This window comes from Schistocerca gregaria, chromosome 1 (assembly GCF_023897955.1).
Source record: "Schistocerca gregaria isolate iqSchGreg1 chromosome 1, iqSchGreg1.2, whole genome shotgun sequence".
NCBI classification, from domain to species: domain Eukaryota; kingdom Metazoa; phylum Arthropoda; class Insecta; order Orthoptera; family Acrididae; genus Schistocerca; species Schistocerca gregaria.
The window spans coordinates 833,586,155-833,603,939 of record NC_064920.1 but is presented as its reverse complement, the minus strand read 5'-3'; the positions used below and the strand labels follow the sequence as shown (position 1 = coordinate 833,603,939).

At 38.3% G+C, this 17,785-nt stretch overlaps 1 protein-coding gene across 5 annotated transcripts in view; it reads left to right on the top strand.

The window, feature by feature from the left end:
- The window catches only part of LOC126272173 (glutathione S-transferase theta-1-like), a 95,545-nt gene that overhangs the window by 17,533 nt on the left and 60,227 nt on the right, over window positions 1–17,785 (top strand). For 2 of the 5 annotated variants that reach the window (XM_049974857.1, XM_049974836.1), the window contains exons 3-5: window positions 1,538–1,625; window positions 1,711–1,861; window positions 17,534–17,714. The exons of the other annotated variants lie outside the window; for them this stretch is intronic. In XM_049974857.1, the coding sequence (XP_049830814.1) occupies window positions 1,538–1,625; window positions 1,711–1,861; window positions 17,534–17,714 (420 nt within the window). The remainder of the gene's footprint in view (window positions 1–1,537; window positions 1,626–1,710; window positions 1,862–17,533; window positions 17,715–17,785) is intronic. 5 annotated transcript variants of the gene reach the window in all.

Below are 17,785 nucleotides of genomic sequence, written 5' to 3'. Positions count from 1 at the left end.
AGCGCCGGCAGACAGGCACATGAACAAAACACACAAACACACACACAGAATTACTAGCTTTCGCAACCGATGGTTGCTTCTTCAGGAAGGAGAGGGAAAGACGAAAGGATGTGGGACCGATCTGTCCAATGGCCAGCTGCACACATCCGTCCACATCAAACCCACCAACAAGCAACAGTACCTCCATTATGACAGCTGCCACCCATTCCATATCAAACGGTCCCTTCCCTACAGCCTAGGCCTTCGTGGCAAACGAATCTGCTCCAGTCCTGAATCCCTCGACCATTACACCAACAACCTGAAAACAGCTTTCGCATCCCGCAACTACCCTCCCAACCTGGTACAGAAGCAGATAACCAGAGCCACTTCCTCATCCCCTCAAACCCAGAACCTCTCACAGAAGAACCCCAAAAGTGCCCCACTTGTAACAGAATACTTCCCAGGACTGGATCAGACCTTGAATGTGGCTCTCCAGCAGGGATACGACTTCCTAAAATCCTGCCCCGAAATGAGATCCATCCTTCATGAAATCCTCCCCACTCCACCAAGAGTGTCTTTCCGCCGTCCACCTAACCTTCGTAACCTCTTGGTTCATCCCTATGAAATCCCCAAACCACCTCCCCTACCCTCTGGCTCCTACCCTTGCAACCGCCCCCGGTGTAAAACCTGTCCTATGCACCCTCCCACCACCACCTACTCCAGTCCTGTAACCCGGAAGGTGTACACAATCAAAGGGAGAGCCACATGTGAAAGCACCCACGTGATTTACCAACTGACCTGCCTGCACTGTGATGCTTTCTATGTGGGAATGACCAGCAACAAACTGTCCATTCGCATGAATGGACACAGGCAGACAGTGTTTGTTGGTAATGAGGATCACCCTGTGGCTAAACATGCCTTGATGCACGGCCAGCACATCTTGGCACAGTGTTACACCGTCCGAGTTATCTGGATACTTCCCACCAACACCTACCTATCCGAACTCCGGAGATGGGAACTCGCCCTTCAGTATATCCTCTCTTCTCGATATCCGCCAGGCCTCAACCTCCGCTAATTTCAAGTTGCCGCCGCTCATACCTCACCTGTCTTTCAACAACTTCTTTGCCTCTGTACTTCCGCCTCGACTGACATCTCTGCCCTTAACTCTTTGCCTTTAAATATGTCTGCTTGTGTCTGTGTATGGGCGGATGGATATGTGTGTGTGTGTGTGTGTGTGCGAGTGTACACCTGTCCTTTTTTTCCCCTAAGGGAAGTCTTTCCGCTCCCGGGATTGGAATGATAATTACTCCCTTAAAACCCACATCCTTTCGTCTTTCCCTCTCCTTCCTGAAGAAGCAACCATCGGTTGCGAAAGCTAGTAATTCTGTGTGTGTGTTTGTGTGTTTTGTTCATGTGCCTGTCTGCCGGCGCTTTCCCGCTTGGTAAGTCTTGGAATCTTTATTTTTAATATATTTTTCCCATGTGGAAGTTTCTTTCTGTTTTATATACTTCAAGTACACAATTATTGCAGTATTTTCTGAGCATTAAATTTTTTCAGGGGAACATTACAGTGAAGAATATGCTAAGATAAATCCATTTCAGAAAGTTCCAGCTGTTGTACATGGCAACTTTGCACTTTCTGAAAGGTGACTATAATTTAACTATGATACTCATTCCATTTTAAAAACCAGAGAGCCAGCTAGTACAGTAATTATATCAATATGCTTATAGTGTGGCCATCTTACGCTATCTCTGTCGAGAATTTGAAGTTGCCGATCACTGGTATCCAAAGGACAGCAAGGCACAGGCAAGAGTTGATGAATACCTTGAATGGCAGCACATTGAAATTAGAGCCAACTTAATGAACTACTTCCGAACAAAGGTAGTATTTTCCTTTGATGAAGTAACCTTAATTTAGAAAAATACAAATAGAAGCTGCGTTCTTTTTTATCATCAGCCTTTTGACTGCTTGGAAGCAGTTCACCATGATTTCATTATTTATATCAGTCTCTTTATCAAAGAGTAGCACTTACACCCAACATCATCAGTTATTTGTTGTATGTATATATTTTTAATACCATGACAGTTGTAACATGATGTCTTAACACAAACTCTATCTATTTTTCCCATATATTTAGTGAATAGAGCAAATAGAACAGTTAAGTTTACCATATAGTGTTGTTTCTGAATGAAGTACAACTAGCTCTATTTTCAGTGCCAAAAGCTAACGTTTGTATCAACAGACAACTGTTTTTTTAGTGCAAAGTAAATTCTGTTGTAGCTTAGGTCTGTCACCCCATATATCATACTGCACACAGAATCATTGTGATGATGATAAATTGTTATTTTGCCTGCTTTATACTAGTGAACCAACCTTCTTCAGTAAATGCTTCAGACTGTACCTTTTAGTCTGGTGGAAAATCCTCATCCATTTGCTCCTAGGGAATATTTGTTGGTATTGCAGCTGGCAACCTATATAGAGCCAATAAGGCTGGGGGCTATGAAAAGCACACTGGCCACCTTCAGCACCACTATAATGTTTGAAGCCTACCAGCATAATGAAACTGATGAGGCTGTATAACAAATCACTGGAACAGTTACACACATCCCTGATGAGACAATTCCATCTTTCATCAGTCCTTTCCATGAGAAAACTTTGCCTGGTGCTCTGGGTAGACCTCTTTCTCATTCACCTCCTTGTGTAGTTGATTCTGAGATATGTCTTAAACCTTTCGGATCCACTGTCAGTCTACGTCCGACATTATGATTTTCTTCTGTGGCTCCGGTGTTGGACAATGTCAGACACATTTCCATTATTCTGCTTTCCGGCTGACCCATTGTTGCAATTTGCTGTGTACATGAGAGTACTTGGTATGAAAATCTGCCAACTCACAGTGTGTTGCATTTACATGTTTCTGATAGGATAATGGCCAGTAGAAGACGTGTAAGTGATGATGATATTGCCAGGAGGCTTACCGAAGGCATTGAGGATGAAGGACAGTTTAGTGATGAAAGCGATTAGGAAGACACTTCCACTGTGTGCAATGTAAGTTCTAATGAATCAGAATCTGCTGATGGAGTGGAAAGTGATGGAGAGACACTTCCCTTAGCAATGTTCTAGAAGATTGATCACAATGGTGAGTGTAATATCATGAAGTTTACTTTTTATGTCATGCATCAAGGTTTTACTATCCCTCTTGGTGTTCAACCAAAATCTGAACATGGATATTTCCAACTCATCTTCACTGACAATCTTATTAGTGAAACTGTGAATGGTACAAATATGTGTGCTAAAGAAAAGGTGCATAAAGTCACTCCACTTATACAAAACACAATGTGTCACTCATTGAGGGATGTTTCATTAGAAAATCTGAAGTCTTTACTTGGGTAATATTGAACATGGTCTTGAATTTGAAGGCAGAATTCTTTGAATGTTTTACAGAAGACTGGCTAGAATGAACTCCATTTCTTGAGGATAATTTGTCTCCATTCTTTTCTCCCAAAATTTTTTAGATGCTGCATGAATTCCGCCTGTCACAGCTCGGGGGTGTCTGGGTACGAGAGAGAGCAAGGTGAAGAACATCAGTGAGTATATTGTCTGTAAATGCAAAGAACTTTATGTATTGAAAAGGGATATGGCTACAGATAAGGGAACAGTGGATTCAAAGGAAGAATTAAAGTGCTGCAATCCAAAGAAGCCTACAAAGTGGGGGATTACGAGTTACTGTCTGTGTGAGTCAGATAAGATTATGTTTTTTCTCACATTTAATATTAGGGAAAGACAACTATAGGAAGTCTAATTCATTGTGTTTTACATTTTGTAAACCCAAATAGTCGTCCATTTGGCACAGCAATTGCTAGTAGTGCAGCTGGTTCGAAGTATCACATCTTTACTGACAGGTTCTACATAAGCTGTCAGCTTGTTTGGGAATTTCATCTATTTCCCATAGAAGAAATCTTACCTGACAGCTAGTCGTCCAAGTAAGAAATACAGATTCAAAGAAGAGAGGAAGACCATATACTGAGTCTTTTTGACTATGGTTTATTTTGTAAATATGGGTGAATATTATTATGGAACTGTGGAAATTTATGCTGCACATAATTACGATGGCTGTAACCTAAGCTTATAGTATATTCATATATTGGCAATAGTTCAGTAATTGAATGACTGTTAAGCAAAATTTCTTCAAACTTAATGTATCTCAATTAAATTTTCTGTTCTACTATTATATAAATATACACATGAGACTGGTTACTTTTAATACTTAAATATTCACACACAACCATTAGTATGTGGAGTAATTAGAGGTATCACTTCTTATCTTTAATTTAAAGTAAATGAATAGATATTTCACATACACACCACTTTTTTTGACTTTATTATAAAAATCATTTTTATCAGAAAATGCACACAGTACTGTTGAACGCACAATATTATCACTTCACTTCTTAATTTATTTTACTCTTTTTCCCTTTTTTGCTTGAAGCAAAGATCTGTAGGCAAGCAGCGTAATCAAGGGAAATTTCTAACTGTCTTCTCGCCTCATGAGAAATTCAGAGTAATTTGATTTAATCTCATGAGTATCATGGTGGCACCGTAAGGAAAAAATGTAGAAATTTGGGACTGCTATTACGAAATGAAAGCAGAAACGTTAAATGAAACAATTATTATTTAACAAAGTAAATAATGTGTACAGAAATCTAACATTTTGTGAATAATTCTCACAGTTTTGAACATAACAAAGAATTGTGCTGCATTATGGCGAAATACTTGGAAATTACAATAATCTTAGCTCAACTCTGGAGTGAAAGAATAAAGCATTCATAATAAGATCAAATTAATACTCACAATTGGTGACAATAATAGAAAGATTAAATAAGTTCCCAGCAGGAATACAAGTTTAGTTCATTAGAACAAAATGGAATAAAGTAGGTCTGATAGCGTGAGATGCTGTCAGAAAGGTGCACGGTTAAAGAAGGGGAAAAAAAGATGAGCACTAATTCTTATATAGAACAAAATACAGGTGATAATGGTTCGTCGCTCTCATTACACTGGGCATACATATTCGCTGATTTGCAGCGCAGTTCATTGACTCAATGGTTAAATTATATCTTTAAACCTTAATATTCCAATAGAAAAAGAAAATAGTATGTTATTACGTCACGGGCAGGGCACAATATTATAACCATTATCATCTGATACTAAGGAGAGACTAAATGGAAAGAGACCATAAACAAAAACACCATATATAGGGTTGCAAACAAGTTTAAAGGAAAACAAAATTGTCAAGTGACCTTGTATTGCATTTTATATTTTTTAAAACCTGCATCGCAAAACCCATAATCCCTGAAACCCATTATGTGCGTAAAATATGTAACAGTTTCAGAGAATGCAATGAGTGGAAAAATTGGGTTAGAAAGGGTTAAACCTTTCTGTGAATCAAAAACAATACTGGTCATTCTGTAGTCTAGCAACTTTTTCACTCTGTCCTCTCTGAATAATCCTACTTGGAAACTATATAAGGCAGTAGCCCTTTGTTGAATGCATGCAGCATTTTCACTGTCATTGCCAGTTTTTGCCCAAACATCACATGTCATGAAAACACAAGTTTATTTTGGTGTGAACTGTCTAGCTATAAATATGCTGATATTGAACATATCAAGATTTATTGGTCAACCTTCAAGGTGCTGGCCTAGAATGCCAATGTGACTTGACCCAATGAAACTGGTAGTGGTGCCAGCACTGTGAAAGTTGACCAATAAATCTTGATATCTTCAGTATCAGCATATTTATAGGTAGACAGAAAATTGCCACAAAAAATTAATGATAGGTCTTGGAAAAACTGCTACCAGTTTGCAATTACACTCATTTGAAAAATCTTGGTATGAAGTGACAGTCCGCCACAACCTCCAAGAAATTAAATACCACTGATGGATGGAGAACTCCATTTTGAGCCTCCCAGAAAGAACTACATACACACATGCACACTGTTAAGACTTGCCACGAGAGGCCTGGTTCTCATGGTCTCTTCTCAGTAGCACCACTCTTGATCACCTCGATGTTGAAAGTCTGAATCAGTGTGTGATGGTGTCTTCTCAAAAATGTATAGGACACTGCCATTCATATTGTATTATATTGCATTTATTATTTGCAAAGTAACTATTACCAGTTCATCATCTAGGCAAATATACTAGCACGCTGAATCAGTTCAGCTCTTAAAACATCCAACGATTACAGTCCAGTGTGGAAGTTTATTATTCTGTTCAAAACACTGTTCACATTTACTCGAAAATGTCATAATTCACACTCGGCACAAGCCTGTAATAATTTGTTGAATAACACTTTGGTAGTTCATATAATTCAATCCATAATGAGTCTCACTATGTCCAACAGTCACCCATTTTGATGATAATGACATTCCATATGTAATATCATTCACTTAAAATGTTCTTTAATTTGAGATACTGCAATCACTCAAAAGTCTTTAAACATTAACATACAAAACGTGTAAGACTGTGGCACGACGTGGCTTGAGCCTACACCAAGAATGCATCTGACATAGATCTTACTCGTGGGCTTTTGAACCGTGAACTGCCAATTTTGAATGATGTTCAGCTACCTTTGAACTGGCATAAGAATAAACTGTAGTTTCATAAATTACATTAAAGGCTTTAAAAATCAGCCAATCTGAATTTTATTTTTTTGGATGAACTACCAGAACTAATGTGATTTAGGCTTATAGAAAATGTTGCCAGTTAGAAATTTAAAAAAATACATGAACGCCATTATTATTATTATTATTATTATTATTATATTATGTGATGTGGACCCCCTTGTTTACGTGTATGAACACTGTATTGCAGATTAGGGACAATATGAAATTAATCATTAGTAAGTTAATTAATCAGTGCTGTGTGTAATTCTGTGCAGAAAAATTCAAATGTTCCAAGTATGTAACTGAAGGTCAGAATCTAACAGTGATTAGGGAAACATCTACAATGAAAAGTGGTAGTGGCTCATAACTTCAAGTTTACTTACCGGTAGTTCAGAAGATAATCAGTTCCAAGTAATTAAAATATGTTACTGGAAAATCAGAGTACTTTGCTTTCAAGTGATGTAGGTCACCTTTTTCAGATATGCTTATTAGCTCACAAGGTTTTCAATGTTGTCAACATCAGTTAATTATATTTTCAAATTGTGAGTGCCGTAATGAAAGGTAATTATGTCATTGTAAACACGACAACCAATGATAATCTTAATAATACATTCAAGTGACATCAAGTCTAAACAATAATTTGAAATTTTTATGTAAGTGTTACAACCAATAGATAAATTTACTGAGAATGAGATAAAAATTAACAAAAAATAGGATGTACATATGTGTAATTGCATAGGGGCCATACAACCTATGGAAAAGTTTGGTAAGCTGCTTGCAAGTCAGATTTATGATCCTTGTCCCTACAATTATGCATCAGTTGCATGGAAACCATCAGGTGGAGCAGGAATTGAACACTGTTAATTGAAAAGAAGGAAACATGGATGGTAATGATGACAAAATAGACATTGTACTCTTAAGCTAAAATGGCAGACAAAGCCCCACAGCCACCAACACGTGTGGCATCCTCTGCATTATCTCTAAAGAATCCAGTTGCAAAGACAGGTGTCTCATAAGTAATAATAAAGTGATCTATTTGAGCCAAGGACAAGTCATTGACTGCCTCTTATAATCATAGAACATATGTATTCTGAATTATGCCACGAGACACATTTTCCTCTGTTTTGGGGAATTCTGTCATTACTTTCTCGTGATGTAGCAGGTAATTTTCAGATATATGTTCATCTATGGAATGGACTAGTATCCTGTTGACTCTACAAAAAGCAGTAAGTCAGCAAGGCTAAATGGAAAGTATATTCCCATCAAGCTTTCTTTATGTACCATCCACAAAGTCGCTGACAAAGCCATACCTGTTTTCAGCATTGTAGGAGACACTCTGTCCTACTGTGGAACATAAAGTACAGTTCTGCAATACATGATGGACAAGCCATGCTACAAATGTTTATGAAGAAATAAAGAGCAGAAAATTTTGCACTCTTTTGCACTGTAAACACTAAAGCTAAATCAGCTGTGAAAGGAAAAAAAAAAGTGTGACAGGAGTGTAGGAGTTAGATGATTCATTCCACATTGCCTTCAACATTTTGGGAATCATTGGGAAGGATAAATGGAAAAAGGAGGTTAATCCAAAATAATGGTGCAGCATACCTGTACTGGTACACCGGATCATTGTCTTAGATCTCGATAAAACTCATAGAACGAGAATGACTAAATTAGGAACCCAAGAATCCTCAATAGTATAGTAATTACTTTTCAAGTATCTTGTCTTGCAGTAGTTCTGCAACACGTGTTATCTTTTCATACAGGTACATCGTTGTCCTGCAGTGCTAGTGTTAAGCAGTAGAGACCACAGTCTAAAGTCTGGTTAAGTGCAGTGCTTAAACAATGGAAAATCCAGGATATACTGATGACAATAACATGTAGCAACCTTTTTGTTGTGTCTGTCTGGGACTCATCATATCCACTATACGATGAATATGATGAATAGCAATCTATTCTTTTCATAATAAGTGCAGTACTTTGTATGTGTTTCTTTTGAGAGAGAGCGAGGAGAGAGGGGTGGGGTTACCAAGTGATAGTCTTCCACAAGTCATTACAAATTTCACAACAGTTCTCATGAGAAATTATTACTTTCTAAATGACACCGTCTGCTAACAGTCTTAAAGAATTATTGACTTGTAAATTTATTATTTGTGTTATAAATCATAAATGTTATTTCTCTGAAGCAAAATTAATATTGAAATTCCCTCCAGTGATGAGATCCAAACAAAGCGCTATATTGAGTTCTAAATTTCTGAAAGAACTTGATGCAGTCACAAGTATTCTTCAGTGCATACTTGGTTGCTAAACCAATGCGTGGAGGTGTATAAAACATTCTGTATTTCATAATCATAGATGTCAGTGGAATTTGACAAGGTTTCTGTTCCAATATCCATGCTGGTTCCGATGTATGAGCTGCTAGACTCTAGGAATATGATCAGAACTTCACACAAAATCTTTTCCAAATTCTTCGGCAGACTTAAGGGACCATTCTCCTCAGTCAACATGTAAAATAAGTGATTTTTATGATTGTTTTTGGAAAAACTGATGAAGCAATCAATGTAAATTTATATACACATTCTGTTGATTCTTGCACAACAGTTTCCAGTTATTTATTTATTTATTTTAAAGAAATTCAGCCAAATTAAACCCCTCACCCAAGGAGTCCAAGCTGCTCTATCCAGAATTAGATGTGTCCTTAATGGAAGCCCTGCAGTCTGCAAATATTACCTGAAATCAAAAAACAATTTTCATAATCTGTAGGGTATTGAGTATGGAATAATAGCGCAGTTTTCTGAAATTTGAAAATAATAAAATGGCAGATGTTTGAAACAAAGATTAGTTTTTCTGTGTGTTTTTGCAATAACTAATACATTAAAATAAAAAATTAGCCTGTTCCTCCTTGCAGACATACCCAAGGAGTGATTCAGCCAAATTTCAAAGAGATATCTTCATTAGTGTCCCCGAAATCTGTTCCGTCAGCTTGAAATTACTGTATCTCAATAATTACTTCTCATTGTGGGGATCAACCCTTAAATTATCATAGCCTGCAGCAGTGTTGTCACACATAGCATCTCCCCATACGGTTACCCCCATAGGTAGAGGAAATACACTGTATCTCAAGCTGATGGAATGGATTCTTGACACCAGTAGAGAGATCTTTCTGTAATTTTGCCTAATTACTCCTTGAGCATGTCCGGAAGGAATAGTAGACTATCTTTTTGTTTTAATTTATTCATTAGTTACTGCAGTAAACATGACCAAGACACACAACAAAACTACATCTTTGTTTCAAATGTTCACCATTTTATTATTTTTTTTAAGTTTCAAAAACTGTGCTATTACTCTGTGTGCAATATCCTACAGATTAAGACCATTGTTTGTTTTTGATTCCAGAGATGATTTACAGACTTCCATCACGGATACAAATCATTTTGGACAGAACAACTTTAACTCCTTGGATGGGGGGCTTAATGGTGACTGAATTTAAATGAAACAATAAGTTTACTGTTACCAGTCACCGTTTTATTTTTTCCACGATGCGTTTCGAAGGTCTTAACCTCCATCATCGGGTGGATTTACATTAGTTAGTATTACATGTGTGTGTGTGTGTGTGTGTGTGTGTGTGTGTGTGTGTGTGTGTTGTGTTACGATTTTGGAGGAACTTGTGGCATTGCCTAGTGGAGAAACAAGACACTATTTCAGAATATGGTTTTGGATTACATTTGACAAAAAATTAAACTGATATCTAATGGTAAACTTTAATGAGTAAACTAGAGTATCTCCAGTGGACACAGGTATTCTAGTTTACTTATTAAAGTTTACCTTTAGATATTGGTTTAATTTTATGTCAAACGTAATCCAAAACCATATTCTGGAATAGTGTCTTGTTTCTCCACTAGGCAGTGCCACAAGTTCCTCCGAGATCGTAACACAACACAACACAACACAACACAACACACACACACACACACACACACACACACACACACACACACACACACATATATATGTAATGCTAACAAATGTAAATCCACCCGATGATGGAGGCTTAAACCTTCGAAACGCGTCGTGGAAAAAATAAAAAAATAAAAAAATAAAACGCTGACTGGTAACAGTAAACTTGTTGTTTCATTTAATGTCAGTAACAGTCACGGTAAAGCCTAACCTAAAAATGTTCGCATTTAAAGTGGCTGAATTTCTTTAAAAAATCAGCAGCAGCCGGCCGAGACTCAAGCAGCGAAATGGAAGTAATCGATTTTGTGACACTTTACAAGTTCGTAACCAGGAGTGCATTGTATTATTTCATCTGTGAGCTTTGTTAATGTAGTTTCTTGAGTTCCTGCACGTTAATTTAATATTTAATAGACACAGTTCTTGCATTTTTGTTTGCGACAGAAAGTAAACCGATTTTGCGACCTATTACAAGTTCCTAATCAGGAGTGATTTATTCGGTCTCACTGTGTGCTTTGGTAGTTCAGTTTTTGAATCTCTGTGTACTAATAAAATTTGTTAGACACAATTCTTGCATTTTTGTCAGTGTCTACAGTAGAGTTCCACAGCACTTGTCGATAGTCTGTTTGTCTGTGTAGTGTAGTTTACCACAGTCTTTAGTGTTGATAGGGACTGTGATGGCTGTGTGTGGATGCAAGCTGAGTTGGTGACACATCGCTCTCAGCTTTAGGCTATCACTGCCTCAGCTTGAAGCTGCAGTGGATGGGCATCACTGTTGTGGGCTGGCCAAGCAGATCCAATGGACATCCAGCATGTTTGAGCTGGCTGATCAGTCCGCACTGGTGACCATCCCAGTTATTGTCTGCGTTGAGATTGACCACTCACCTGTGCTTGAATGAGAGGTCACCTCAGGGTGTTGCAGGCGGCGAAAGACTTCCCAGGAGCCACTCACAAGACCTCACTAGTTAGTCTAACAAACAGGTTCCAGGTGCTGCCAGTGGCTGACACTGTCCCTCGGCCATATCAGCTGCCTACCCTGTTTCGGAGGGAACCTCTCAGCCTGTAAGATCCAGGTAATCATAGAGGGTGGGATTATTATTATTATGGAGCCCCATAGGAACAAGGCTGCCAAGGAGGGGAAGAAAGCCAGTGTGCACTCGGTGAGCATACTGGGTGGAGTCAATCCAGATGTGGAAAGGGTCCACCTGGATGCCATGAAGAGCACGCTTTGGATCAGAAGAGGATCTCCCTGGTTTCAGTAGGCTAACAGAGGTGGTAAAGGCTGCCAGTCTTGCTTGCCAGATAGAAGCAGACTTCACCATTTGCAGCATAGTTGACAGGACTGATTGTGGGCCTTTGGTACAGAGCCAAGTGGAGGGTCTGAATCAGAGTCTGAGACGGTTCTGTGACCATGTAGGCTGCAGATTATTCGACTTGCACCATACAGTGGTGGGGTTTCCAGTTCTGCTTTCCAGTTCTGCTGAATAGGCCAGGAGTCCACTACATGCAGGAGGTGGCTACATGGGTAGACTGGGCTGCAAGGTGTAGACTGGGTGTTTTTTTTTTTTTTTTAGGTTAGAGAGTCTTGGGAAAACACAAAAAGAGCTTCAATTTCAAAGGATGCAGGTCGAACATAGGAAGAACGTAGATACAGGAACCATTGGTATAGCACACACTGGACTCGCATTCGGGAGGACGACGGTTCAATCCCGTCTCCGGCCATCCTGATTTAGGTTTTCCGTGATTTCCCTAAATCGCTTCAGGCAAATGCCAGGATGGTTCCTTTGAAAGGGCACGGCCGATTTCCTTCCCTAACCCGAGCTTGCGCTCTGTCTCTAATGACCTCGTTGTCGACGGGACGTTAAACACTAACCACCACCACATTGGTATAGCAGTTGTAAATTGTTGTAGCTGTGTTGGAAAGTACCAGAGCTCCAGGTGCTAATAGAAAGCAATGATGCTCAAATTGTTATAGACATTGAAAGCTGGCTAAAGCTGGAGATAAGTTCAGCCTAATTTTTTGCAAAGAACCTAATGGTGCTCCGAAAGGATAGGCTAAACACTGTCGGCAGTGGCATTTTTGTTATTGTTAGAAGTAGTTTATCTTGTAGCGAAATTGAAGCAGGTAGTTCCTGTGAATTAGTATGGGCAGAGGTCATTCTTGGCAAATGGAATAAAATAAAAATTGGATCCTTTTACCAACCTCCCAACTCAGATGATACAATTGTTGAAAGGTTCAAAGGAAACTTTAGTGTAATTTCAAAAATGTACCTAATTCATACAATTATAGTTGGTGGTGACTTTAATTTACCCTCAATATGTTGGAGAAAATACAAGTTGAAATCTGAAGGTATGCATAAAACATGATCTGAAATTGTGCTAAACACATTCTCTGACAATTATTTTGAACAGTGAGTTCATGAGGCCACGTGAATAGTAAATGGTTGTGAAAACACACTTGACCCTTTAGCAACAAATAATCCTGAGCTAATAAAGAACATCAAAACAGATACTGAGGTAATCAACATAGGGTTGTCATAGAGAGCCTGAATATTGTAACCCCCAAATTTTCCAAAAATGAATGAAATATCTAGTCAAAAAAAGCAGGTAAAAATTCACGTGACACCTTCCTGAGAGGCAATTTCCACTCCTTCCATATTAACAATGTAAGTGTAGGTTAGATGCAGCTTGAATTCAAAGACATAGTATCAACAGCAGTTGAGAGATTTATGCCAAATAAATGAATAAATGACGGAACTGATCCCACTTGATACACAAAATGGGTCAGAACACTGTCTGCAGGTACAACAGAAAAAGCATGCCAAATTTAAACCAATGTAAAATCACCAAGATTGGTGTTTTTTTTTTTTTTTTTTTTTTTTTTTTTTTTTTTTTTTTTTTTTTACAGAAGCCCATAATTTAGTATGGACATCAATGTGAGATGCTTGTAATAGTTTCAACAATAAAACTTTATCTCAAAACCTGGCAGAAAATCCAAAGAGATTGTCGTGTGTGAGCAACAAGACACAGTCAGTGCCCTCTCTGCACGATAGCAATGGAAATACTATCAGTCATAGTGCTGCCAAAGCAGAGTTACTAAACACAACCTTTTGAAATACCTTCACCAAAGAAGACAAAGTAAATATTCCAGAGTTCGAATCAAAAATAGGTGCCAACATGAGTAACATAGAAGTAGATATCCTTGCAGTAGTGAAGCAACTTAAATAACTTGATAAAAGCAAGTCTTATGGTCCACACTCTCTACCGATTAGGTTCCTTTCAGATATACTGATGCAATAGCTCCGTACTCAACAATAACATACAACTGCTTGCTCAATGAAAGGTCTAAACCCAAAGGCTGGACGGTTGCACAGGTCACACCAATATTCAAGAAAGGTAGTAGGAGTAATCCACTAAATTACAGGCCCATATAATTAACATTGATTAGCAGCAGGATTTTGGGACATACATTGTGTTTGAGCATTATGAATTATCTGGAAGAGGACAATCTATCAACTCACAGTCAACACAGATTTAGGAAACACCATTCCGTGTGAAACACAACTAGCTCTTTATACATACGGAGTGTTGATTGCTGTTGACAAGAGGTTTCAAACTGATTCCGTATTTCTAGATTTCCAAGGCTTTTGACACGCATGGGGATTGCGTGTCAAAAGGGGCTTTTAGTGAAATTGCGGGCTTATGTAATATTATCTCAGTTATGGACTGGATTCGTGATTTCCTGTCAGAGAGATCACAGTTCATAGTAACTGATGGAAAGTCATTGAGTAAAACAGAAGTGATTTTTGGCATTCCCCAAGGAAGTGTTTTAGGCCCTCTGCTGTTCCTTATCAATGTAAACAATTTAGGAGACAATCTGAGCAGCAGTCTTAGGTTTTTGCAGGTGATGCTGTTGTTTATCATCTAGTAAACTCCTCAGAAGATGAAAACAAATTGCAAAACGATGTAGAAAAGATATCTGATTTGTGTGGAAGTTGGCAGTTGACCCTAAATAATGAAAAGTGAGGTTATCCACATGAGTGCTAAAAGAAATCTGTTAAACTTTGGTTAACGATAAATCAGTCAAATCTAAAGGCTGTACATTCAACTAAATACCTAGGAATTACAATTATGAACAATTTAAATTGGAAAGAACATGTAGAAAATTTTGTGGGGAAGGCAAATCCAAGACTGCGTTCTACTGGCAAAAAACTTAGAAAATGTAACAGATGTACTAGATTGCCTACACTACGCTTGTCCGTCCTCTTTTGGAGTACTGCTGTGCAGTCTGGGACCCTTACCAGATAGGATTAACAGAGTACATCAACAAAGTTCAGTGAAGAGGAGCATGTTTCATATTATCACGAGACAGGGAAGAGAGTGTAATGGACATGATACTAGGTTTGGGATGGATGCCATTAAAACAAAGGCATTTTTTTGCTGTGGCAGAATCTTGTCACAAAATTTCAATCACCATCTTTCTCCTACAAATGCAAAAATATTTTGTTGACACCAACCTGCATGGGGAGAAATGATCATTATAATAAAATAAGGAAATCAGAGCTCACACAAAAAGATATAGGTCTTCATTTTTTCCATGCACTGTTTGAGAGTGGAATAATAAATAAGTATTGTGAAGGTGGTTCGATGAACCCTCTGCCAGGCACTTAAGTGTGATTTGTAGAGTATCTATGTACATGTGGATGTAGATGAAAGTGTTGTCCAAGAAACAATAAATAATGTGCAAAAAGATTTACATCAGTTTTTTCCAATAAAAAATCACTTATTTTATAGGCTGAATGAGGAGAATGGACCCTTATGTCAGTTACAGAGATTGCTAATTGTGCGTATTACTTTATTACCTTTCTTGAATGTGGGAGTGACTTGGGGTGTCCGAAAAATATTTGGGGCCTATTGTTGCTGGAGGTATGTTGAACTAACACTGACTAAAGGTAGGGTCAAGTCTGATATTCAGTATAAAATCCAACACAAATCCATTATGTGCCCGTGTCTTGTTGGCTGCCATAGATTGTAAATTTTCTTGGTTTCTGTAGACAGTTATCCTGTAGTGCCATCTTCATGGTCCAAAGAATTTTCTGATGGACTTCTAACTTTTTTTTCAAATAGTAAACAAAATTCGAACTCGGATAAGCTCATCAGTGTAAATATTAGTCGCCTCCTTTGGAAGGGAACACTGGTAATTTGCAAGCCCTGTAAATGTTGTAGAAGGTACCAGGCAGCGTCATTACCCTCCATTGCTGGTGTAAAACGTGTCAGTGAATAGTGAAGTGATTTCTGTGTGTGTGTGTGTGTGTGTGTGTGTGTGTGTGTGTGTGTGTGTGTGTGTAATGAGAGAGAGAGAGAGAGAGAGAGAGAGAGAGAGAGAGAGAGAGAGCATGATGCTAAAAGTGTCTTATCATGTTTGGATAGACCCATGGTTAAATCGTGTATCAAAGCAAACTGTCAAATGTACCTGCAAGGGATAGTGTACCACTAGCAGCTGTTAAGTACACCAGTAATAAATAAATTGTAATCATGTAGGACTGGAGATGAATGTCATGCTTTGTCATTTGGTTTCAAGTGCAACAGGAATTGCTGCTGTTGTTGAATGCAGGTCATCTTAACTGATTTCTGAGAGACAGCTACTGATCTCAGTGGTGCATAAGGCTGCTAGTTTCTGGTAAACCAAATACGACAGATACTAGAAAGTAGTTGACTGAGGTGTATAGTGAGGTCAACAGAGTTAAGATTTCTCTCTTTTCAAATTATGCAAAACATTGAATGCACCACTGGCCAAATGAAGTGTTTAACCCATGCTGTGTGGATGGTATTCTTCAGGCCGGAGGTGGTTCTGTGATGTTTTTGGGAGTATTTTTTGTACCATGACTTGGGCCCACTCGTTAATGATACTGTGGACATGAGCCAGCATGTTTATTTCAACTATCTCGCTGACTAAGAACTGTTCTTTCATCTACATCTTCATGATGAATATGTTGTACACTCTTCTGTTCACCAAGATGACATCAGCCACATTCATATGGCTGCACGCACATATTCCTAGTTTGACAAACACTCAGGCACCCAATGGCAGCTTCAGAGACCCACTAAATCATGAAACTGTTTGCAACAGTGGGTGAAATATGGCAGTTAACATTCCTGCAATTTGATAGCTCTACAGGATCTAATCACCAATGAATGGCTTCAAGTGGCTACAGGCTGCCTGAAGAAACTTGTGCTCACTCTTTCTCATACCAGTTGAGATCAAGTCCAGGCTTGATGTGATATTATACAGTGTTAACGTGACATCTCCTGGGTTTGACTAACTTTTGGCTGGTGTGGTTGGATGACACTCACTTCTGTTTGCTGAGTGCTGAGGGAGGCAACTGCAGCAGAGCTGTTAGGTATCTGTTCACTCAGTTAAAATGGGATAGTGAGCTTCTGGAACATGAAAGGAGTTCCATCATCGAATCAAAAGGCAGAGAAGAGATAAGAATCTTAAGAACAATGATATTTGCTTCTAAATGTATCTATACATTTCTCTCCTCTCTTCTGTCAATTTTATCAGTGCATCATTTTTTTCATTTATGAAAGGTCAGATTAGAATATTCTCTTCTTGTATATCTTTCTCATGTCTCAGTGACAGACAGTGTCTCATCTCTGCATAATTTAATATTTTTCTGTTATTAAAAAATAGTTACCTGTTCATAAAACTTCAAAATGTATTGCCATTTGTAACTGATCAGATGTTTATGAGTATGTCTGTAATAATAATAGCCGCCTACATAAAATAAGCTGGAAATCTAGGAAATATCCCGCCTTGTTAAAGTAACTGAAAGTTTCTGATCGTAAAGTAGAACAATGCGTGTGAGAAGTCGAATGAAATAAAAATTGTTTGTGTTAAAAGTGTTGCAGTTTAAGTACATGCAAGACCATTCTATCACCTACAGTTTTTGCTTCCTGTGGTGACTGGAAGACCAGCAGATGGGAAAAAAGTAGCCCAGTATGAGAAGAAAGTAACTGGTGTTCTTAATATACTCGAGGATACATGGCTCAGTGAAAGAAAGTATTTAGGAGGAGACAAAGTGAGCATCGCTGATCTTTTAGGAGCTTGTGAGCTTGAACACCTTAGTAAGTATGTTTATATTTGTTAATACAATAATGCAAAGTCCTAAATGGAATCTCCCTCATCTGTTATCTCC